General features: G+C 41.4%; 1 protein-coding gene across 1 annotated transcript in view; it reads right to left on the bottom strand.

Moving 5' to 3' along the window:
- DSCAM (DS cell adhesion molecule) overlaps positions 1-25,525 on the bottom strand; it is a 491,161-nt gene that overhangs the window by 68,203 nt on the left and 397,433 nt on the right. The window contains exons 19-20 of the mRNA XM_082014240.1: positions 24,865-25,020; positions 15,298-15,431 (exon numbers count right to left, since the gene is read on the bottom strand). Of these exons, the coding sequence (XP_081870366.1) occupies positions 15,298-15,431; positions 24,865-25,020 (290 nt within the window). The remainder of the gene's footprint in view (positions 1-15,297; positions 15,432-24,864; positions 25,021-25,525) is intronic.

The following is a 25,525-nucleotide window of genomic DNA, read 5'->3' on the forward strand; positions in this document are numbered from 1 at the left end:
AGGTATAGTTGTCTGCGCTGAAGACATCTGAAGTTAATTGTGTTTGTTAACTAAAACACTTAACGCCATGGTTTTTATACAAATGTGTTATCTCTATTTGCTTCTACAAGGATGCATCTTGTTTCCTCCATGGAGATTAACTTTTCTGGGGAGACTGGTTTGGTCCAGCCAAAGGGACCTTGCTGTAATTTCTAGCCAATCTCATTGCTCCTGTCAAGATGCTAAGTCAGTTTGTCCCATTTAGCAAGCATTTACCTGGGTTTCTACTTCTGATATGAAGAGGTCAGTGCAGGCAGACACTTCTATTATTACATGAAATATTACAGCACATTTTGAGAACCATCTGTCTTGACATTTACACAAGAATATTGGGCAAATGCCTGTGGTTTGACAGGCTGGATCTTTGTGAGGTCATACATAAAAACTGATGTACTGATCATGGCACAGGAGGCTGAATTTTAATATTCATAAGGCAGCATTTCCTAGGGTTAATTTGAAAGTCAAACAGGCTAGGCTGTCTCTGGCATTTAGGCTCCACTCATTAATGAAGCTATCTAGCACAAGCTACTCCTAAACCGCGTATTAACATGGGATGTGGATACAGAATTTAGGAACAACTAACCATTACAGACTTCCTTATTGCTAAACTTTCATTCCAGCAAGCATTACTGCACTTAAATTTACACTGTTTTCTCCATGACTCCCATGGTTTATGAAAGGGACATATGGATGCCTTTGGAAGCCACTCCTAATATTGCAAATCTCCTGCTTGAAATGCCTCTGCTCCCCTTTGCAATGATAGAGACTGGGACAGTCTGACAGACATACACCCTGTATCCCATTGCCAAACACAGCTCAGAGAAATCTGTTTTGAAATGTTATATATGGGATAAGGTGAGCAGCTAAGCAGAAAAGAAAAAACTTCAGCTTTGAAGTTATAGCACTAGCACTAATTGCTCCTGCTCTGAGTTAAAGACAAAACTGAAAAAACAAACAACCCTCCAAAATTCCTCTAGTTGCAATGTGGTCAGCTAGAAGAACAGGCAAAATTGTCCCAAAACAGAGGAGCTCTCTCTCCCAGGAACTCCAAAGATGGAATAATAACAGAATTAGCTTCTCTAATGCCTTTTAAAATGCCTTGTCTTCAATTCCTTTCTTTCACGAACAGAGAACCAGCACCATTCACACATTTACAACTGTAGCTATTCCAAATATAAACTCAATTATTCATTAACTTAATTTATTAATTGAATCTGGTAAACGTATCTTTGCTAAATTAATGATTCTTATTTTCTTAAGACAAACTGCTATAGGAAAAGATTTTGGTTTCTAAGTAGTTAACATACATTTTCTGTTTCCTCAGTTAACATTCCCTTTTAAACACTTAGGGATGCTCCGACAAAGAATCGATTTTACTTTTAACTTCTGCCTGTCATTTCAGTTAGACTAACATGCCAGATACTTGCATTACACAAGAAGAGAAAAAGGAGCTTTGTCAGCAAAGAGAAGATTAAACAACTGAAATAAGAAATATTTTAAAGGAATGTCACCTTGCCACAAATTTGGTCTTTGTATGGGCCAGTATGAAACACAGACTGCTGTTTTATCCCAAAAGCAGTAACATGCTTGCTCAAGGGATTTTTTTTCTAACTGATTTTTTTATTCTGCTTATAGATGATCTGTTAATTTTTCTTCTGTCTTTAGCTCACTAACTAAGAAGCAGAGACAGGGCCAAGTCTCTCAAAAGCCAGCAAGGGCTGTGAAGAATAAAATGAAATCAGAGTCCTTTATCAGGGTGCAGTCAATCTACTTCTCAAACCAGGCAACAGCAAGAGATGCTGAGGAACAGCCACTGCAGGGAGCATCATTTTCCTCTGATGCAACTTCAGCTCTGTTGGTGTCTCTTACTTTGTACACTTTGAAGCAGTATGCCATCTCCTGGCATTTCTGACTCCTTTAGAAAACAATTAGGTAGGTAATGTGCATAAACTCTGAACCCTCTGGCTGCTTTTTTGTTTTGTTTGTTTGTTGTGGTTTTTAACCCAGTCTGGGAAAACTTAAAAAGGGTGCTTTAGAAGAAAAAAAATTTTTTTAATAGTTTTCCAAGCAATGAGGGAGATTCCCAAGCAGGGACTTTAGGTCTACTTTTAGCATTTATTGTGGACTGGAAGATTATTTGGTCAAAGCAAGCCTGCACCTTGCCTACAACTGCATCTACAAAACTTCTGATGTAAGATAGGTACCCTGAAGATCTCTATCTCATTGTTCTCTGCAAGTCACGAGGAAACTTGGAGGGGAACTGAGAAAGCCATATGGAGACTTTAAGGACACAAGTGAAAAGCAAGAAACATCACAGGTTTGTGGCACATGTTGTGAAGTAAGAGCATACACACGTTGGCTACCTGTATATTGGCTGCCACATCTTGAAAATTAAAAATACATTTATATACTACCTAGAGTGGCATGTGTGTTTTCACTATGAACTTAGGTATAAAATATGGCCATAGCATCATCTAAAAACAGGGCTGGAAGGACCTTAAGAGTTCACCCAAGTCTATCCTTCTTCTTTAAACCATGTTCAACTATATCTGCACAATTTCAGACAATTTCAACTATATCTTTCACAATTTCACATTTCAAAATGTCTGAAAATCAACTTGATTTTGAAGACTTAGAATAAATGGAGATTTTGCAACTCCCTAGGCTACAAGACCTATTTCATTGCTTAACTAATCTTAGTGTTAGAAAGCTTTCTTGAAATCCAGCTTGAGTTTCCTACTGCAGTTTAAGCCCATAGCTTCTTTTCTGGTCTATTAGGAACATGGAGAAGAGATTATTACCTTCATCTTTGCACCAGTCTTTAATCTACATGAAGTTTTATCATTCCTTTCCCCACTAGTACTCTTACCTTTTTATAACTTAATAACCCCGATGCTTTCAACATTGCCCATTCTTTAACAGTTTCTCTAATAATATCTGCTGTTATCCTTCAGAATCTCTAAAGTTGGTCCATAGCCTTCTCGAATATAGATTCCGAACATGTATTCAACAATCCCAGGGTATGGCATTTGGCTTTTCACAACAGGTTTATAAAGATAGATAATGTTCATCTTGGGATGCACAATTCAAGATCCTCTTCTGAAGAATCTAGCCATTTGCTCTCTATCCAGTACTTTTGTAGTTTGTTATTCATAGTACCCATTTTCTTGCACTTACCCATACTAAATTTTATCTAACTTTTTCCAGACCAATTTCCCAGTTCATCAAGATCTGTCTGAATTCTAGTTCTGTCTCCACTGTACTTACAATCCCTCTCAGCCTTGTATCTCCTGCAAATTTAATAGGCACTCTTGCTATTTCATTGTCTATGTCACTAATGGAACCACTGAACAAAAGTAGACTCAGGAGAGATACCTATGCTGCTCCCTACTGACCACAACAATGAACCACTGGTTTCATAGTCTCCCACAGAACAGCAGTTTTATATCTAGCCTGAGCTGTCTCAGTGAAACCATGTTTGCCGAGCCAAGTTTCTCTCAATAAACATGCATCCTCTGGGCTTACCTCCACTTCTAAATGGGAGAGAGCCAGCGAGTGTGTTGAGCACTCCACCTCGATGATCCACATCACTTTTTACCTTGATCTCTAGCTCAGTTTTGTACTACTCTAAATAGCTCTCTTCAAACCAAATCTGCTTTAGAAGGCGTAGTGCTAAGCAGTGTAGACAGATGTCAGTCAACGTCACATGCTCTTGGGGCCAGGTGCTGTTCCTTGGTCCTTGTTTAATCAGCAGTACAGATGAGGCCCACAATGAGCACCAAGTCTCATCAGTAGTTAAAGTAAGTTTTTAGTTCTACAAGGTCAAAACACAAAGATGTCCATCTTTTTGCATAACACTATCACAGAATTGTTTACCCTGATCTACCTCAGGCCTTCATTGCTCCTGGTAGTTCCTTTTTAGAGTCTCTTGGACTGACAAGTTACCCAGTAATGGGAGCTGCGACATGTTGTTTCTACCTGGAAGCAAATTGGGTTAATATGAAATCAATACATTACGGTATTTATAGAGAATGAACTTCAAGTCCTGCATCCCTGAACAAAGTAGACAGACCACTGATGTGCCCTCTCAGTGAACTCCCTAAAGATGTGAAACTCTGCCTGAGGTCATGGACTAGGGCTTTTCTCTAGGATTGCTGGCTTTTTCCTTGCTTCTTTTTACCAATGGATAGACTGTCAGAGCTGCAAATAACCACCAATCTTGGACCACAGTTTTCAGTAAGACCCTGGATGCCACTGTGGTCATATAAAGGTTTCTGTTCAGGTCTTACTATTTTGTCTCATGTTTTGAAACATGGCACCTGTTTTTCACTCAGCATTATTGAATATAACTGTTGTAAACAGAAGCTGTGCACAAAACAGAATGCAGCTTCCATATAAAATTTTTTCTATCATTTTTCCTTTCTTTAAATGTGGAACTGAAAAGTTAGACAAGTGCAAGATGGAAATTTTGGAAATGACAGAGGCAGCTCCCTGCCTTCCCCCCTGCCAGAAAAACTTGCAAACCCATTTCCAGGAATTACGCCTGGAAGACAGCCCACCGCCTGGACGTCCAGATAGCCCATGTAGTCAAGGAGTCCATTGCTTGAGAGCCACAGAGGTACACTGCCTGATTGCCCCTTTGCAGCAACTCGCAGAGAGTCCATCGGCCACCTGGGGCTCACGATCAGGGAAGCAGCATGCAGTGTCACAGGCTGGTGACCACAAGAAAGTCAGGAGACCACCTTCTGCACTGCCAGTTCTGCTGTCTCCTTTAGTGGCCCCAAGAAATCACCAGGTTTGTTCAGAGAATTTCAGTCAGCTCACAAGTTGTATGGCACCATCTGGTCCCAAGTGCTCTGTGCCCTATATGATACAGAAGGGAATGGGATGAATTCAAACCTGCCGAAATACACTGCAACTGACACCAAGGACTTCTTGTTAGAGTATACTGATATACCTGTACCTGAGAACAGGTAATGCGAAAAGAACAGAGTTTTATGAAAAAATTAATATCAAATTTGTTTTAGTAGGGCTTTGCAAGGAGACCTTTCAAAATCATATAAAACAGCACATCATCAGAATTCATTTATACTCTGTCACATCTCTCCTGAGATATGCTCTATGAAAAAAATGAGGCAAAAAATGTGAAGTTGACAAATCAGTTAAAAGAATGAATGTAGTATGTTTGGGAGCTGGTAACAAAGCTGTGAAATAACTATGAAGAAGATGTAAACAGTACATGTGGTATATTAAAAAAAGACATACTTTAAATACCATTCAAAATAAGTTCTTAAAATAACCCAAAAGTTATACACTAGTTCTATGCTATATAAAGAACAAGAATTAATAAATATCTTCATGCTATAAAAAGTACTGTATAGACAGAGTGATAAATACTGCTTGTCGTACACAAATCAATGAGCATACATTTTAAATTCAAACTTACAGATTCTGCTGACTCTAAGTAAGCTTCCATTCAACAATAACTTTATCTACTTTGCCAACTTCTGCCAGCTGCCTCTCTTCTCTTTTGAAGAGACTTTCAGCATCCCTTTAATCACTGAAACCTCTACAGTGTGTAACAATAAATCACTTCTGGCTAATAATTGCTTTTTCTCTATTTTCCATGCCTTTTATTTAAGTCTTTAAATTGGAGACGAACCAGGGGGTCAGAAAGTATGATGCAAAGCAGCCCCACGTTGAGTTAGAATTTGGACAGATCCTATGCAAAATCAAGACAAAACTTGTGTCTGCCTGGAAGAATTGTGTGGAAAATACCTGGATGCTAGGAATTTATTTCAGCTAATTCTAGTTCTTTAAATATATAGTTTAGGATAATTGTATGTACTTTCACATCATCTAGTTGAAGGTGCATATCATCTGGTTTAAGACAACCACATATACTTTCTCCAGAGTAAACAAAGAGAAGGGAAGCTTTTGGAAAAAGATTCATCCAGCTTCTCCCAGACATCTAGCTTCTTTCCTTTAATGGAAGGAAAGCCTTGATGGCCCCAGAATCAGCATAGGTATCTCTCTTTGAGATGTCTGAAGTCAGGTGAACGGAATCCCACCTTGAGTCTACTAGTTACAGAGATAGAGCAGAGATGACTCTCTTCTTTCGCAGGGCAACCCCCAGAGTCTCCTATGTATGCTTTTGATAGGATGTCAGTCATACATTGCAAAGAATATCCTCCAGGTATTTTCTGGAAGATTCTGCACGTGTTTGTATTGGGCAATGTATCTCAAACATATAGGACTTCATAAGAAACCAAGATATTTGGCCTACGTGTTTTCCACTGGGACTTTTTGAAAACTATGCGATCAGAGCTGTGAGGCTGCAGTCTATGCATTTGTGGAAGAGAGGAAAGAAACCTGGAGAAAGAGTCTGATTCATGCCACTTTTTCTACTGAAGAGAAAAAAACCCCACTGTAATACACTCTCACTGGGGAATCTGAGTTTTTCCCTCAATACGGTGCTCTACAGATTGACAGAAAAAGGTGCATAGAGATGTGAGAAACAGATGAATAGTCTAATCACTACTGCTGCTACTGCTGTTGCTGGTTATCTTATCACAGACTGAGAAGACAGAATGTACATGGGAACGGTGTCTTGCGCAGATATCATACACCTGTTTAATGACAGGAGGTTAAGCCATGTAATTTTTTTTCCTCTTAGTGAGTTTAAACCAAAAGCAAAAAATGAAACAAATATAGATGTCTAACAGGCTTAAGAGAATGTTTCTCACAGAAAAGTAAGTATACCAGAAAGATCAGTAACCGTCTGCCCAAACCATTTGCAACATCGATTATGTTTTCAAGTAAATTGATTTTGATTTTGGCCAAATCATTTGCTTCTCCATTATTACTTCACATCTGTTCATCACCCCCATCTTCCAAATCCAACTGTTTCACAGAAATGTTTCCAGGCCAAGATGAGTCTTTGCTGGGCTTTCAGCTTTTGTATCTTTCTAAATCCTTTGGAGAAGTCCAGAACTGTAGATTACAGTTTTCAAAGATTCTTTCAGACAGAGGTCACTTCCAGGTACCTAGGGCTGACTGTAGGGTCTGCACTATGAGATAACTCCTATTTATCACCTCTGTTTCAGCACTGGGGTCTGCTATGTGTTCTGGTTCATCATCCAGCTAATTCAGGTAATGCTCTTATCATGGCAGCATCATCTGGGATCTTTGCAGGAACATTCTCACTCCATTCATCTGGTTCAACAGCATCTTGGTCTGGAATTTCTTCTTCTTCCAGTCCTTAGGCTTCTGGTCATTTGAGACCTCAGTTAAGGTGGATTTAAGGGAGAAATCATATCTCAGCAGAATCCCACAACTAACAACACTTTGATCAACTAACATTTCAAAACTATTGCCAGGATTCAAGACCAGAGGATAAACCGGTTCTTCTTATTAGAAAAGTATGTTTTTAAATTTGTACCTGGATGCTTTGCAAGCTTCTTGTCATATTTGCTAGTCTTTTGGTACTTGTCTTGAAAAGTGAAATGCAATCTGAAGTCTTCCTCAAATAGAGTTTTACTGTGGAGTTGATCACAGTTTGGTTCAGGGGCATTGGGGAGCAGCTTCACAGACGTACCACTGCTCCATGGAAATTCACTTCATACTGTACAGTAAGAGATTTGCTGTCAAATAGAAAAAGCTTTAAAAGTCTGGCAGAGATATGACTACTGAGAACTCAGAAAACTAAGATGGATATGAAGCATTTAATCAAAGGCAATGGAATTCACATTTAAGAATCAGATCCCTCCTGTAATGTGCTGAACCATTATGGGTTTTATTTTGTGTTAACAACATGTTTATTAAATGTCATGCCCAAGAGAACCCAGCAATAAGTTCATCCAGCACAGAGAGCTTTTCAGAAGCAAGCAGTAATGATTACAGTTTGGGTAATGCAGCTTTTCTGATGGAGAAACCATACACTGCACACAAACACAGAGCTAAACAGATATACACATCTTTACAAAGCTACAGAGAAGCCAGTCCACTCTGCTTAGACAGGAACAAGCTGCATCAGTAAAAACATCCCCCCTGAGAGCGGCAGACACCTGTGTCACACTTCCCTTTGTGGAAGGCTTTGTCTTCTATGACTGCAAGACCTCAAGGAATAAGAGCTACTGAGCAGGTATGGGATATATTTGGCAAAGTGCAGCAAGAGCATTTTTGCAAAAAGGCTTGCTAACCTAGTGATGAGGGCTTTAAACTACGTGCGGTTGGGGAAAGCTATCATAATAGAGAAGCAAGGGCATAAAAGGGGCAAAGGGGTTCGGAACAGCTGGCTAATCTTCAAGGACAACCTCCTCAGAGCACAAGAATCATCTTTTGCAATGTATGGGAAGTTGAGCTAGCATGACAGAAGGCCAGCATGGATGCATATGTAGATCCTGATTGAACTCAAACACAAATTTTTTTGTGGAGCAGAAAAGCAAGAAGGGTTTCTTTAAGTACATCAGCAACAAAAGGAAGGATAAGGGGAGTTTGGACCCATTGCTCAATGGGGCAGGGTACTTAGTGACAGGGACTTTGGAAACAGCCAACGTACTCAATGCATTTTTTGCCTCAGTTTTCATTGGTAAGAGGTTTGCCCTCGGGCCTCCAGGTCTCAACATTCTTGAAGGGGATTTGGGACTGAAGCTGTACTCACAGTAGAGGGAGATCGAATTAGGAAGCACTTAAGAATCACTTAATTAGACATACAGAAACCCATGGTACCAGATAGGACACATCTGAGGGTGCTGAAGGAGGTGGCTGATGTCATTGTGGGGCTACTCTTGGTTGTATTTGAAAGGTGATGGCAATCAAGGGAGGCTTCTGAACACTGGAAAAAGGCAAATTCCACACTCATCTTCAAGAAGGACAAGAAGGAGGATCTAACTACAGGCTGGCCAACCTAGTCTCAGTAATACGAGATGGTTATTGAGCAAATCGTACTAGATGCCATTTTTAAGGACATGAAGGAGAGGAAGCTGACATGGATTCACCAAAGGTATATCATGCGTGACCAACGTGCTTGCTTTCTACGACAAAGTGACTGGCACTCTGGACAAAGAGAGGGAGGTGGATGTTGTTTACCTCGGCTTTAGCAAAGCCTTTGACCCAGTTTTCCACAGTTTCATTATCACCAGATTGGTGAAATACAGGCTGAATAAGTGAATCATAGAATCACAGAATGGTTTGGGTTGGGAGGGACCTTTAAAGGCCATCTAGTCCAGCCTCCCTGACATCTTCAACTAGATCAGGTTGCTCAGAGCCCCGTCCAGCCTGACCTTGAATGTTTCCAGGGATGGGACAGCTACCACCTCTCTGGGCAACCTGTGCCAGGGTTTCACCATTCTCAGTGTGAAAAATTTCTTCCTTAGGTCTAGTCTAAATCTACCCTCTTCTAGTTTAAAACCATTACCCCTTGTACTATCACCACAGGCCCAATTAAACAGTCTGTCCCCATCTTTCTTGTAAGCTCTCTTTAAGTACTGGAAGGCTGCAAGAAGGTTTCCTCAGAGCCTTCTCTTCTCCAGGCTGAACAACCCCAACTCTCTGAGCCTGTCCTCACAGGAGAGGTGTCCCATCCTTCTGAGCATTTTGATGGCCCTCCACTGGACCGGCTCCCACAGGTCCATGTCTTTCCTGTGCTGAGGGCTCCAGAGCTGGACGCAGGACTCCAGGTGGGGTCTCACCAGAGTGGAGTAGAGGGGCAGAATCACCTCCCTCGACCTGCTGGACATGCTACTTTGGCTGCAGCCAATAAAATATATGAAAATATTTCTACACTACTGGACTCAGACTTGTGATCAGTGGTGTGAAGTTCAGCTGCAAGACAACAATTAGTGATATCCCTTGGGGATAATTTTCAAGGACCAGTATTGTTTAATGTCTTCATTAGTGACCTGAGAGACCAAACAAGAGTGCGCTGTGAGCAAGTTTGTGAATGGCCTGAGACTGGGGTAATAGTTTATATGCTGGAGAGCAGAGTGCTGTTCTGGGGGTCCTAAACATTTTGGACAAATGGGGTGACTGGAGTCTCATGAAGTTCAAAAAGAGTAGATATGAAGTCCTGCATCTGCAATAGAATGACCCCATGCACAGTAGTGCCTGAGGGCCAACTGCCCAAGAGGCAGCTCTGCAGGAAAGCAGGTCTGGTGTTAGCAACTCTACATTTGTACGAGTGTAGCCTGCAGGTCTGGAAAGGTGGTCCTTCCCCTCTACTCTGCACTTGTGAGACTGCATCTAAGTATTCTGCCCAGTCTTGGGCCCTCCAGTAGAAAAAACACATGGACATACCGGAGCAAGTACAGGACACGGCCCTCAGGGGATGGTGAGGAGGCCGGAGCACAGTGCATACATAAAAGGACAGGCTGAGCCAGCTATGTCTGTCAGCCTTAAGGAGAAAAGGCTCAGGAGAGACTTTATTGCCATCTACATATACTTCATCATATGATACGGAGAAGACGGGGACAAGCTCTTTTTGAAGCTGCAGGGTGGAAAAAGTTTCGATATGGGAAATTCTGATCAACTGGGGGAAAAAAATATTACCATGAGAACATGGTCAAATATTGGAACTGGGGCCCAGAGGGACTGTGGGATTTCCATGCATGGAAGACTTCATTAGACATGTCCCTGAGCAACTTGATGTAATTAAACTTGCTTTGAGAAGGGGTTGGACTAGGTGACCTCCAGAGGAACCTTCCAACTTAAATTCTATTATTCTATGGAAGTTTAAAAATGGAAATTCAGTTGGCTAAAATATGTATACAACAACTGAAACCAAAAACTGGCAGAGCTAATGTGCAACTCTCCAAGAAAAAGAAACACGTTAGATTGCCACCAAGATGTTTCTTAAGTTAGATGGGGAAAGGCTCCAATAAAACTCCTGTGACATTTTAGGCCACTGGCAGTAATGCATGTCTTTCATATCCAAACACTTTCTATGCACAGTTGCCCAAACAAATTCTGCTTTTAGCTTTCACTATCAGGACATCAGAGAGCAATAGCGAGATCATCTTATTCCATATTTTAATATGACTGAAATGAAGACAAGAACTAGCTGACAATGGCCAGAAAAGAAAAATGACCGGGAAGGAGAGTGGTCTCCATTTATTATCCTTTGATTGTGCAGTTCTACTTACATGATTCCTTTCCATTTATCTCCAGGCATCCCATGGAGAAAGCAGAAGGCTGATGCACAATTTAATGACCTGCTTTGTTGGAAACAGCAGGATAAGCCTGTTTAATAAGTTTGCTCCTATTAGTGAATGACTGACCAACAGATCAGCCCCAACAGCAATAACAAAAATAATGACTGCACTCTTCTAAACAACAAAGCAAAATAGATTTTAATATGTGTATTTCTGATTGAGTGATGCCATACTGTTTGTTGACACACAAATGATATAGTTGGTCTACATGTCTTCAGCTCTTAAACCTCTCTCTGCTTTCCCTGTCGGTTCTAATGCTTTCTGAGCCCTTCCTGTGCCAGGAAATCCTGCTTCTTAACCTTGGTTCTCCTGTCTTCTTTCTGTGTTGCTTTCTACCTGTTCTGAGATTACAGTTTCCCAGGCTGGCTAGCCATTGCATGCTTTGTGTCACAAAGACCTTTTCTGGGCACTTTCTGCCATCTAAATTTTATTTAATCTAATCTCATCGATTCCTCTTTATCTACTGACCTGAATGCAACAAGAGGTTGGTGGAGGGTTTTTTTGTTGGTTCTTTTTTTTTTTTTCTTCAGAAATCACCTAAATTTCATTTTCTCTTGCCCCTTTAAAAGCCCTGGCAATACACATCTACAACCCAAGGCAGCAGGTGCTGGAGCTGCCAGCTAAAGCAGCTGCCCGCACAGACAGGTAATACAGCTAGGAGATCCTAGCTTCTTTGCTAGGATTCAAACCATGTGCAACGTCTATGGCACCACTGGGAAAACCTACGCTGACAGGATGGGATGGCAGCCTGTGCTGCGGCTGATAGCACCTGCCTGTTATTTCCCTGAGCCCTGGGCAGAATGAGGGTGAGGAGCAACCTGCCGGTAGGCGGGGGATAAGCAAACTTAGATGGAAGCTGGTCAACATCGGACCATTACAGGTGGTCTTGAGAAGCTCCTACAAGTGGGGTCAAGAATTGTGGGAATGTGGGTTGCTAGTTAGCACAGAGGATAATTGTTCTAACTTAAATACTGGTATGTTTGGCTTCTTGTATTTGAAGAATGAAGGACCCGTGAGGTCATATTTCTGTATTTTTTCCTATAGTTGCAGAATAAAAAAGAGAAATTTCTGCCTAATAATGCCTATACAATAACATAGGCACAACAATTAAACATTATGATGTTGGATCCTTGCTTGCTTTTTATCTTGGCTAGAGAATAGATTGCAGTGGAGAATATTTTTTATTTTTCACCCATTAATCACATTTGTGGCTTGAAACATCCCAGGCAAATACTGTCCTTAGGACTCAAAATATTTAAAAAGGAAACATCTGCATCCTTCTGTACAGGGGAAGCAGAAGTTTTAACAGCTCCTGCCCTTGCAAAGCAAACTCAACTGTGCAAGAGGCAGCAAATCTTCATCTTCTAATATCTCAGAGTGATGTGAGGGTTGTGCTTTGTAATAAAAATGAGCACAATATGACCAACAGAGTTAATTTGTTTTCCTGTTGGTGTCTGAAACACCAAAGCAGTGTTCTTGTGTAAAGGACTGTTGTTAGCCGAAGTGTCTAAAGTGTATTGTATGGACTTGTTCTCAGTGTACACATACTGCTTGTAAAATGCAATCTGCAAAGAATATAACTTTCCCATAAGATTACCTTCACCACTGTCCTTTTCTCTTTCTCTCACTGATGCTCAAAATCCGAGTTTGCCTTTCTGCTTAAATGGCAGACTTTTAGCAAAGTTATTTTGCAAGCAGGGCTTTGACTGAAGGAAGAAGTCTGTTCAGAAAGTTTTTATGGCTCTCTACCTCCAGCTACAGCGCTTGCTACTTATGGGGGCAGAAGAGATGATAAAGACACAGGTCTTCTCTTTATTCCCCTCCTCACCCTAATTTAAGACCACTTTCTCTGCCAACTACTTGTCTCTGCCAACAGTGAATCATACAAGAACTTCCTTGGGATATATAGACTGTACCTGCACAGGGGGTGCTAGCATTCGAGCACCTCGGCAGCAGACTTGTTTCACTGCCAAGCTAGATCTGAATAAAATCACTTTTTATTTCGCAGTCCTTTTAAGGATAAAAGATAACAAAGCATTTGGTTAGAAATAAAGTCGAGGGAGTGTGTCCTATATTAGATGTGTCCTGAGGTCTTGCACTTATTTAAAGATGTCCAACCTGGCTTCTGGAAACTGGCGACTGGGTGTGATCACTGCCTCACTCACCATGCAGGACTGATACAGAAGATCTACTCTGTAAGCCACAACTTATGCTGATCTGCAAAACACTGGTGAGAAGTGGTACAGGGACTGTCCTCATAAATACATATTGTACATATATATCCACATATATGTATGTACATATATATATATTCATATGTACACACAGACATACACCTCTTCATGCACACAGGTAATGACAGGATAAAGATGCATGTACACATTAACAATTAACAGGAAACACATATACCTCCAAGTGCTTCTACCTTGGGCTAAGGTATACAGTGATACCCTCACACCATGCCATAATGAACACCACAAAAATATACCAGTAAAATTCAGTACAGGCCAAGACCAGCAAAAAGAATAACTGTTCGTGTCATAGTCCATCACTGAGGTTCTCCAAAAGGTAACCATACAATAAGCAGTCTTAAAAAATAATTTTGCATATGAGAGAATTGCATATTAGGGAAAAAAAAATTAGCTGAAGGTGCTAATGTGAAAAATTGTTGCTAGCAAAGCCTCAGGAAGAAACACTGCAGCTTTGTGCATGGTAAGCAACTAGCAAGAGGCACCAGCACCACCTGGTGTTCTCTCCAACCCCACAGAAAAGCGCTTGGTCCCCACTGGGACCACAGCCCTAACAGCAAGGACCAGGTCTGTAAACTCCGACCTCTTTAACCCACTGTGTGCCAAAGAAATGTATGACCCAAGATGGGAAAATCTCTGGCTAGTTTACATTTAAGCGGTATGCTCAAGATAGTTTTGTTTCCATGGCTACAATTATTAAATTAATGGAGTTAAGAGTCAATAGACCCAAAACATAAAGGAAGCCAAGATCTCCAACCCTTAGCTTTGCATGTGACTAATAAACCCAACTTACAGTAGGATGTATCAGTTTCAGCATAGCCATCAATGGACATGTTGTTTGCCCTGTCTCTTGAGTACCTGCACAATTAGTTCACTTGCTGGAAGAGTGGGTGGGGTGAGGCCGTGTTTGCCCGCAGGGTCTCATTCAGACATACCCTCAGGTCGTCTTTTCCCTCAGCCAGCTTTGAAAACGAGCCTGAAGCACTTTTGGAAATTTCCCTGTCAAACTCCTCCTACTTCTGGAACAATATTTTCCTTGTCTACTAAACTAAGATTACATTCTGCAACTTGCAATGCTACTTTTGATGGGAAGTCCTGCTTAAAATCTAAATCAAAACCTTGGATAAAAAACTAAGTACTTTTTCAATGCATATTAAAATAAATCTGCAGGGGGATTTACGAAGAGCAATTGGCTCCTGTGTTTAAAGATAGCTGGATTCCTTTGTGACTTGGAGAGAAAAAGATACCTGATATTCAATTCGATTTTTCTTTTGTCACTTTCTCAGCAAGTAATAGCATGTCGATATAGAGTTGGCAAATACTCCAGGCGCAAATAAGTTTATCCACAGGCAAATGCATTCGTTCATAAGTCGTTATGCACCTCCACACATGAATACTCAAGCAAAAAAGGTAGGAACTTAGATGAAAACAGATTCAGCAATTGGGTCCAACAGGGCTCTATACATCGTGCAGCCAGTCCTGTAAGAGGTCACCAAGGAAATTCTAAAAAAAACCCCATGCCTTAAAAGATACCCAACTTCAGTTGCGAGTTTTGACATGATTTGTAAGCGAGCACTCTGCAATGTTTTACGTACTGCAAAAGTTTTATAGATAGGAAAAACCAAAGCGAACTAGTCAGCCCATAACCCCGGGATCCCCCTCCACCCTTGCTTAGGGGAAAGACCAAATGGCAGGAAAAGAAGTTGCAAGGAAAGCATCAAGCATCGAGTGCCTGCAGAGACACCATGTCAGCCTCAGGAGTCAGTGCTACCCTTCTGCGGTCACCCTGTGGGACTTACTGTGGGGTAGGGGTGTGAGCAGAAGACAGTGTATTTCCGAATGATGCCGTTGAGCTTGAGGGGAGGGAGCCAGGACACAAAGACAGTGGAGGTCGAAGCTGCAGCTGCTTTAACACCAGCGGGAGGACCTGGAACTGGGAAAACAAGACATGTTAGAGTGGCCCAAGGCAGGCATTCAGTCATCCTGGCATAAGGGAGGAGCAAAAAGGGAGTGGAGTGTGCCGCTTTGGTAACTGTGCTCCTGCGGACCAAGGAGGACACCCTGTGCCAGGATGCAGCCTCCCTGCTGCCCACACCAGAGGAGAGGGTTTGGAGGGCTGTGTCCCCATCCCTAAGAGGGGAGAAGTTCTGCCTCAGAGGGCCTCGAGGCAGAAGCTGCCTCTGATGGTTAAACTTCTGTGGAGTACCATCCCCCAGCCTGCGTGCGTGAAAATATATTGGTTGTGGCCAGAGAAAATTGCCAAAACCCCATATTATTATAAATTGTCAGTTTTGACAATTTAATCATGCCAAATGATTATTCGCTGTATAAATAATATGCCGTTGAACAGTTTAATGGGCACACACAGTAGAGCTGTGAATTTAATGAAGTGGAGAGCAAATGAGCTGTAGTCCCAAGCCGTTAGCACTGCCTGACGCGACCCCGCTCCAGCTAGTGGCGTGAGGTGCGGGCAGACGTACGGCCACACAGTCTCCTTTCCCCCAGCCTTGCCCTCAGCAGCTCAGACCTCCGTCTGGAGTTGCAGTACGTGAACACCTCTTTACTTCTCTAATTACAGTCGCTATCTATATAAGCCATCGGAAACTGTCACAGAAAAAGACAGAAGAAACCTCCTTTCTAAAGCTGCTTGGAAAAAACTTCCACCAGGAAATGCTAAAATCTCGGTACATAATCTTAACTGTATCTCTTTGTAAGCTTGCATTTTGTGAGGGACTTTAATTTCGTGAGCAGATGTTATTTTTCAAACACATGTTACACTGTACAATGTTCTCCAACTTTGGAAGTGCTCTTATACTAATGTGAAAATGTTCCTGCATGCTAGAATATCACATTACACCTAAGCTGGTACTTAAACAAAATAGCAAGGGCTACAATTAACATTAGAATAAAATGTTTCAAAGTTTCCTGAAAGAAATCCACCTCTTTAGTTAACAGTGAATTATTTTAAAATATTTTTAAAACCATAAAAATAAATAATGTGAAATATTTTTAATACTACATGTGGAAAATATTAACGTTAAATTATTAAAATACATACATTGTGCTGGAAATTACTACACATGTTATTAAAGACAAAACATTTTGATGAACTCTGTTCTCTGCAGAAATTTCAGTTCATGAATAATCTAATATTTGTGTCTAATTTCAAGCAAAACAAACAAAATGTTAGAATTTCCAGCAAAATTACCATTCCAATGCTTGATCAGCCTTCTTTACTTTCACAGAAAACAGTTATTGTGCAGTACAGATGGAAAAACCCTTGTCCAGCAAGCTGATCTTCATAGATGGATTCTTAATCCTGGTTCTACCTCATTTAAGTAGATATTATGGTGGTAAAAAACTTTGCATCTGAAGAGAAGCCAGACAGCCTGGGGTCTGAATTTGCTTAATTTTGTGGTTAGCTGCTTCAGGTTGTAAAAGCATATAAGGACAACTTCAGTTTTTTATCTGTACAGGTAGTACTGGAAGATGTAAGAAAACTGATGGATAGGCACCACCCAGTGCAACATTTCTGAATACGCATTTTCTATTTATAGTGTGTTAAGAAAGCTAATAAGGCATCAAGTGAGAATGTCATGATTATAATTGCATGCAAACCCGGTCCCTCACTGCAAAGGGGCTAATTCAGTTAGCAGTTCTATCCAATGCAGAGTAAATATTTATGCTTGACGGCATTCAACTGTTATTTATACCCAGCCCATTAGAAATGCTATTTGCTCCCGCTGCTGAAGAGTGAAAGCTAGCTCTCCAGGGTAATTACTTAACCCACGGGAGGATTCCTTTACAGTTAGTAATGTTTTCTGGAAATCACTGCAAATAGATGTATGAGGGTAAAGTAATTTATTGTTAAATTGGGGTGTGATCTATAGGGAGAGGTTCTGACGGTAATTGGTCATGGCTGTCAACTTGCTGAGGGATTAACTCAAAATTCATCTAGCATTTTCCAGTCAATGGACATTTGTGGAAAATATTACTTGTCATTGGACTGTTGTATTGCTGTCTAGTATACAGACCAGCAGAAAGAAGGGCTAGAAAGAAAGTCAGGAAGTCACATAGACAAATTTCTGAAGCTTTTTTAATTCAAAGACCCCTCCACCTCGTTGTGGAGGGGTTGGAATCAGGCAACAGTTTTTGCAGTGGTGCCAAATTTATTCTGAATGTTCATTTATTACTCCTCTTTTTGTTTGCTGGGTTGTGCATGTGGAAAGGACTGTGTGTGGGGAATTGTTTACATTTCCTTAAGCAAGAATTCTGCAGACTGTCATCTGACGCCTTGCAGACCACCACTGTCCTCTGTCCAGAGGGTAAAGTCATTGTTCAAACTCACCCCATGAACTTAAACAAGTTTATTATGAGTTAGCTCAACATTAACTGAAACATTTGTTACTAAACATGGGTTTCTTGAGTATCTGAAGAAGTTGTGTTGGGGGAAAGCGGCACCTGCCTTGGAGAGGAAAGGTCCCAGTCTCGCTATGCTAGCTTAAGATACTTTCTTTCGTTGCCATTCCTTCCCATATCCCTTCAGTCATTATGAGACAGTAGTATCAGGGGACCTGGGCTGTCTTACTGAATTCTCTGTGGATCATTGTTAAACACACTGATTCCCACAGATCCTGGCAAAGACAAGCTAAATGTGCACGCTACCATAGTTTCTTCTTTCCATGGTCACCAGGGGTAAAATAATGGTAAGAAGCCGGAGGACAACCAGGGTTGAGCACAGAGAAGCCGATGACTGCTTCTAGCCAACTTTGCAACCTTGCAGGGAGCAAATTTGGCAAATTTAAGATCAAAGACGGCCTCATTCTCCGGCTAGCAAGTCTTTGAAAGACACGGAAATAGCATGCTGCTTTCACGCGGAGGAGAACACTTTGTATTCTTGACACTGCAAATGAAATGCTAGCGCAGAGAAGGCAATTATACTGATACGACTAGTCCAGGAAACAGCATTTAGATGTCCTGGATAATGGGGAGGAGCTCCAGGAACTTTCGCATACCCTTTTCATAAGCAGAGAGTTTATCATCATTTTTCTTCACAGCACTGAACAGCAGCGAGGCAAATGCACAGAGTGCAGTGCATTTAAGAGCGATATCAGAAAACAATCCTGTTCCGTAACAGATTTTTAATTCTGCACCACGCAAGACTATCTTATTAACCATTACATTTAAACCAAAACAAACTCCTGACTGCTGCCGATAGTGTCTTTTTCATGTAGATATCCCACCTACAATTTAGACCTCTGTTAGCCAAAATACATTCACATGTGCTGTCCACCCCTCATAGACTCTGAATTGGCCTCATATTAATCACACCATTTCTATCAAATCCTGCCATTTTCACAAGGGGAACATTTATTACTCTATACCTTTTTTTGTTAGTCTAAAGATAAAATTTGAGACCTCTGACAATAGAAAAAAAATATATTAAGGGGGTCATTAAGGTCAATTTTCCATCATAGTGCCCAGGTGATGAACTGCACGGCCATCCCCACCACCTGAACGAGCCCCAGCAGAGCTCTGCTCCAGAGTGTACTGAATGTACACTTGATTGGATTTGTGCTTATTCATTTTAGAATAAATATAAAGCTTCATCACATGATGTCTGTACAACCATCTCTCTCATGCCAGTCGCCAGGAAGCTTGGTGTCCAGAGAGAGAAAGGAGAGGAGGAAAATCTTTCTGGATTCAGGCAGAGTCTTACCACCAGCCTGGCAAAGGTGTTCAGTGTTATTCCTCCTTCCTCCCTGCAGCTAGTCCCTGCTGCTCTCCTGCTGCAGCTTCCCCCTTGCTCTGAACGCCGACCTCGGGGGCAGAGGGGAGCTGGAAGGACAGCACTGCTGCACTGAGGGATCTGGACAGGCTGGATCGATGGGCAGAGGCCAACTGTATGAGGTTTAATAAGGCCAAGTGCCGGGTCCTGCACTTCAGCGACAACAACCCCATGCAACGCTACAGGCTTGGGGAGGAGTGGCTGGAGAGCTGCCCGGCGGAATGGGACCTGGGGGTGCTGACTGACAGCCGGCTGAACATGAGCCAGCAGTGTGCCCAGGTGGCCAAGAAGGCCAACAGCGTCCTGGCCTGTATCAGAAATAGTGTGGTCAGCAGGAGTAGGGAAGTGATTGTGCCCCTGTACTCGGCACTGGTGAGGCCGCACCTTGAACACTGTGTTCAGTTTTGGGCCCCTCACTACAAGAAGGATGCTGAGGTGCTGGAGCGTGTCCAGAGAAGGGCAACGAAGCTGGTGAGGGGTCTGGAGCACAAGTCTTATGAGGAGCGGCTGATGGAACTGGGGTTGTTTAGTCTGGAGAAGAGGAGGCTGAGGGGAGACCTTATCGCTCTCTACAACTACCTGAAAGGGGGTTGTGGCGACGAGGGTGTTGGTCTCTTCTCCCAAGTAACTAGTGATAGGACGAGAGGAAATGGCCTCAAGTTGCACCAGGGGAGGTTTAGATTGGATATTAGGAAAAATTTCTTCACTGAGAGGGTAGTCAGGCATTGGAACAGGTTGCTGAGGGAGGTGGTGGAGTCACCATCTCTGGAAGCGTTCAAAAAACAAGTGGATGTGGTGCTTCGGGACATGGTTTAGGGAACATGGTGGTGTTGGGTTAATGGTTGGACTTGATGATCTTGAAGGTCCTTTCCAACCTAGTGATTCTGTGTGATTCTCTGTGATTCTGTGTGATTCTGTCCTCTTGTGCTACACAAACCGCTTCCTGTGCGTGAGAACGCATTTTCTCAGAAGAAACTGATGCGAGAGAGAAACTTGCATCCTCCTGCATCACAGAAACCCCAGGAGCAACCTCTGCCAGACACTCAACAAAAAGCAGGGTAGGGGACAAAACCACAATGAATTCTTTGAAATTGGGCATTTCTGCTTGACTTGTTTTTCTGCCAGAAGGAACCTCAAGAAGAGCGGTTTCCATTTCTGAAGGATAATGGGGAAAAAAAGCTAGGCAAAACCCGTAAGTATGATCACATTAAACGGAAAGGCAAATTGCTAATTGGAGAAAGCTTTCCCTGGCAGGGGGCTCTGGCCAGGAGCCGTGTCCTCCGCTGGCCAGTTCTGCCCCCAGTCGGAGGTGTTGCTGCCGGCCAAGGTGCAGCGTCATGGATCGGGCATCTATGGGGAGCAAAGCCGTTGTCCCCACTACAGTTTTCTCATCTTCATTTGCAGTGCAGAAACAGAGAGGGAATTTGTCAACCCCCCGTTGCTACAAAGTGGAGTAGCCTTCAAAGCTGTACTTTGAACACAGCGAGGAAGAGAATTTGAAGAACTACTTTAATTTTTAATGATTGAATAAATTAAGTCCTCAGGTGAAGAGGACAATCAGCTTATCAGAAACTGTAGAGTGGAAAGGGTAGGGGACAAAACCACAATGAATTCTTAAAAATTGGATATTTCTGCTTGGCTTATTTTTCTGCCAGGAGGAACTTCACGAAGAGCAGTTTCTTTTTCTGAAGGCTAATGGGAGGAAAAAAAGCTAGACAAAACCCCATGAACATGATCACATTGGAAGAAAGCTCATTTCTTATTTGCTAGAGCTGTTCCCATTTCCTAAGCTGATCAGCAGCAGTGTCTGACCTCTGGTGTCTAAAATCCGTATCAAACATTAAAAGAAATTGAAGCACCAACTCATTTCATCCAGGCTGACTGCCTTACTCCCTGGGTTACTCTTATTTTGCTACATTGGAGATTTCAGACCTGCTAGAAAAATTTTGGCCTTAGCTGAACACCAACAGAGAAATCACAGGAGGCCACGATCTGCCTTTCAACAGCAGTAGTGGAACATGCTGCACCATTGATTTTGCAAAGAAAAATTTCTCCTAATGTAAAAGAAATGAAAAAAGGAAAAGAAATTAATGGCGTGATATGGCCTCACAGTAATTACAATGTGGATGACTTGGCAGGCACTTAAAAATATCTCAGATACACAGATTTTGCTAGAGGAGGGTGGAATATCTTGTGTCATTAATTTTAACCAGAGAAGGTCCGGGAGCAGAGATACAAGGTTTCCAGATCTAAGCTCTGTTAAGGTTGCAATTATTTGTATTTCACATGCTGAGAGAGTGTTCAAACTAACTTTAGGGCAGGATATTTTAGGTGCACTGAAATTAGTCCTACTGAATAATCCTCTACAGGAACCTCTTTTCCTTAGAACATTACAGAAGAAATGTCTGTTCTTTCTGAGGAATGAGGCACCTGTTAGATACATATAGTTTGGCAATGTGAATACACTGTGATACATATAGTTTGGCAGCCTGAAGAATGTTTAGACCCAGGGCTTTGGTTTTGGCTTATGTTTAACTGCACTTAACTGTATTCCACTCTAAACCTTTACTGCCTTTAATAAAAAGTTGTGAAGCTCAAGGAAAATGTGAAATAATTGTATTTTTTCAAAACACCATTCAGTTTAGTTTTCTAGACAACAGATTTAATGAGTGGAACCACTGTGAAGCATCAGAAAACATCTGAAAGGGTTAGTCACTCTGCCTCAGGGTGAATTATTGCTGAATTGCCAGGAGGATTAAAGGTGAGAGATGAGCCTTTGCACAGCAGCCAAACATGGTCAGAGTCTGTGTGCTTCCCACATCTCAGGGCCTGTCTGATTTCAGAAAGGGAGAGCAAAAGAGCCACTAAGAATAAGAATGAGGGAGAAGCAAACCAGGCAGAGGTGGGTTAAGGAAAATGTAAATAAATATAAATTATAAATAAATATAAACACCTCCAATGTTTCAGAACTGTTGCAAACAGGAGACAGGTCAGAGATGGGCAGGTGTATATGTCAGGGGAGGGAGTAATGGGCACACTAACCCTTCAGATAGGAAATACTGTTATAAAGCAGCAAGTAATCCATTGCTCTCCCTGGCCAGCAGGGCAGAGGGAAGTATTCAACCCACTTTGCAGCAAAAGAGATTGCATCATGGTGGATTCTTAACTGGTACGGGATACTTAGGGAGGCTGCAAATTTTGGAGAAAAGGTTAGTAAAAGTCAATGATGGCTGAGATGTATCTGATCCTCTTCAGCGCAGGGGAAAGGTCTTGGTGAAGCGTCAGCAGCCTTTCAGGAACAGCACACCATGTTTTTTTGTCCATAGTGAGATACAGAGCTACTGCTAGTACCACTTCTGCCATCTGATCAATTCCAAAAGCTGAAAGAACCTCACACAGAGACAAGATGTTGTTTGCACCCAGGCAAATTTTGGTAGCTTGCAGCTCCCAGCAAGTTTTTAACTCAACAGAAACCAGTGCATGGCACTGCCAAACAGCCGTTATGACTTCTCTAGCGTATGTGCCATGAAGTGCTGCCTCAGGAACCAGGGGTTGTCCCTGCAGGTTGGCTTTTCAGGGATTTCTACAAGAATACTCCTTGTTGTCCCCCTACATTGGACTGTCTGGCCAATTTGACACATAAGGCACGAGGCTGCAATGCTGCTCAAAGGCACAGACCAGCAAGCACATTCTTGCTGTCGTCCGAGGCGCTCTGACATGAACTACATCTCCCCAAGATCAGCCTGTCCTTGAGCTCCTGGAGCAGTGTGGGACAATCCCCTGATCTGCTTAAGTCCCAGACCAAAGGTTCTGGTGTGAGAGCTTTTGTGTTCTGAGAGATTTCAGGGAAAAGTTGCTATGTTGGGATCTGCTTGACAAAAAGTAACTTGAAAATGCAGCAGGTGATCTTACAGTTCTCTTATTTTTTATATTTTTCTTTGAAACAAAACCATCTACCTCTTAGCACTGGGTGTCTCAAGAGCATCTGACTCAGGACTTAGGTGCTCCAAAGTAGTTGTTACAGGACTTTACGGTGGGATCAGAATGACCTAACATTCAGCATTTAAGGCACACATGTCTATAACTGAGCAAATTGTCCTTGACAGTTTCAGACTAGGTGTGATACCCTGAGACAGTTTTAAACAGAGCCATCATTGCAAGCTGATGCAGGATCTCAGTGATACCTACATATAGCAAGTCCAAGATGTAAACCTACATTAACCAACATTGCTATATGCCTACATTTCCTTGTATTTCTCACCTAAGACATTCACTTACTTTTTTTGCTGTTAATTCAACTTTGATCACAGTAATGCAAGTTATGAAGCGTATGAAAATAGAACAAGAAAAAATAACTCGTCTGATAATGTAAGAGAAAATATTAGAAGTCCAATTTTCATTTATACTGCATCCCTTGAATACAACTACAGCTGAGGCCAGGTGACCTTAAAATGTATGTAGATTTTAGAATGAGTTCCTTAATATTTTATTGGGAAAAACTAACAACATTTATCAACTAATTTTTTTTATTGGCAAAAAACCTGCCAACCATTCATGAAGTCAGTTAATCTACTGAACTTGCTCTCTTGGCATTTTTGTAAATCTCATTACAAATAAAAAAAATTGACAAATATATTCATATATTCATGAATGACCAGTAAAACGGATAAGTAATAAAGAAAATTCCATTGACTAATTTCCTTGAAAAAACATTGCATAACTCACAGGACAACTTACCAATCAAACATTTTTCAAGTAACTTTATTGCTAGGACTGTGTGCTTTTTTATTTCTGCCAAAAAAATTCTTGATCCAGATTTTCAAAAGTGTTTAGGGATCTAAACATGTATTTGTACATCTCATGGAGTTTTCAAAGCATTAAACAGGTTAGGGACAAAACTATCCCTGAATTTGAAATTCTAGTCCTTGACAAATAGATCAGTGTGTGGCATCCTACTGAGACAACCTGAAGCGACTTCCATAGTCAAAATTACAGGAAAGTGATTATGGAATCTCATGTGCATGTGTGTCTGTGATTAAAGGTTTCTTAAACTTTCAGCATTAAGACTTAAGTTTTCCATGCTTTGGTCTATGAACAAATGCAAGAGATTTCTGTTCTTCATTTTGCTTTCAAGGGAAGAAGTGTTTGGAGGATTTTTTTTCTTACACTGAAATTTAATACACTGAAAAAAATCTTCTTAGAAGCACATAAGTTGTATAAGATTGTCCCAGAATAGTCTCTCCTGCTTGCCCCATTTTCAATCACTTTGAAAGAATTAACTCAAGCCCTCTCAAAATTCTCAGATAAGATCCTGAAGTATCTAAGAGAGAAAGGAAAAAGACAAACTTGATCATTAGTGTTATCTACAAACTTATGGCCCACCTGAACTGGAGCCTTGGAAACAGTCAGGTTGTTTTCAAAGCTATGGGCACATACTCCTCTCCATGTGTTCCTAACTCAAGACCTCCAGATTGAAATCTCACTCTGCGTGTTTGTGTGCAATATTTGCACTGTTTTCAAAGCCTGAGACATACAAACATTTCATGGAAGTGGGAGTGGAAAATGCTTTACTCCTTACCATCTTCTTTAGTGCGGGTGAAAATTTGTTCACTTCTCACTCCATCTCCAGCTCGTGTAAAAGCCAACACCTGAATGCTGTAGTTGGTATATTTTTCCAGGCCATCAAGCTCTAGTGAAGGCTGTGTAGTAGTCACATTCTTTATCTCTCCTAGCTCTATAGAATAAAAAGGAAATTGAGTTATTGCCAAGTTCAGTTTTCTCCCAGCTCTTGATATCTACTGTGGGAATCTTGTGGATTAGAGAGTGTACAGAGAAGTAATGCTTCATCATTATAAAATAGCAATGACTTGTAATAAATTAAAATAAATTCCTTTGTGTCCTGACTTCTCACAATTCAAAGCAGACCCAGTTTTAATTTTCAAACTTTTTTTTGCAATTTTTTTAAATACAGGGAAGAGAATTGAAGATTTCTACAAGTACTAAGATTTTTCATAAAGGATAGATAACAAGAAGAGATTATTACAAAATATTCCCTGAAGCAAAAATGAGAAAGTCAGTTATCTTCATAAAGTTTTTCTGGTTTTGAGAAAGACCATTTCTCATAAGGAAAAACAACAAAAAAAGGCCCTTTTATTGTAAAATATGTAGCAAGTGCTGCTGCAAAGCACTTGATGGCAGTAATACCAGCTAACAATAGATTTAAACACAGTAGAATCAGA

The sequence above is a fragment of the Phaethon aethereus genome (genome assembly GCF_964289735.1).
Source record: "Phaethon aethereus genome assembly, chromosome: 1".
Classification (NCBI taxonomy): Eukaryota; Metazoa; Chordata; class Aves; order Phaethontiformes; family Phaethontidae; genus Phaethon; species Phaethon aethereus.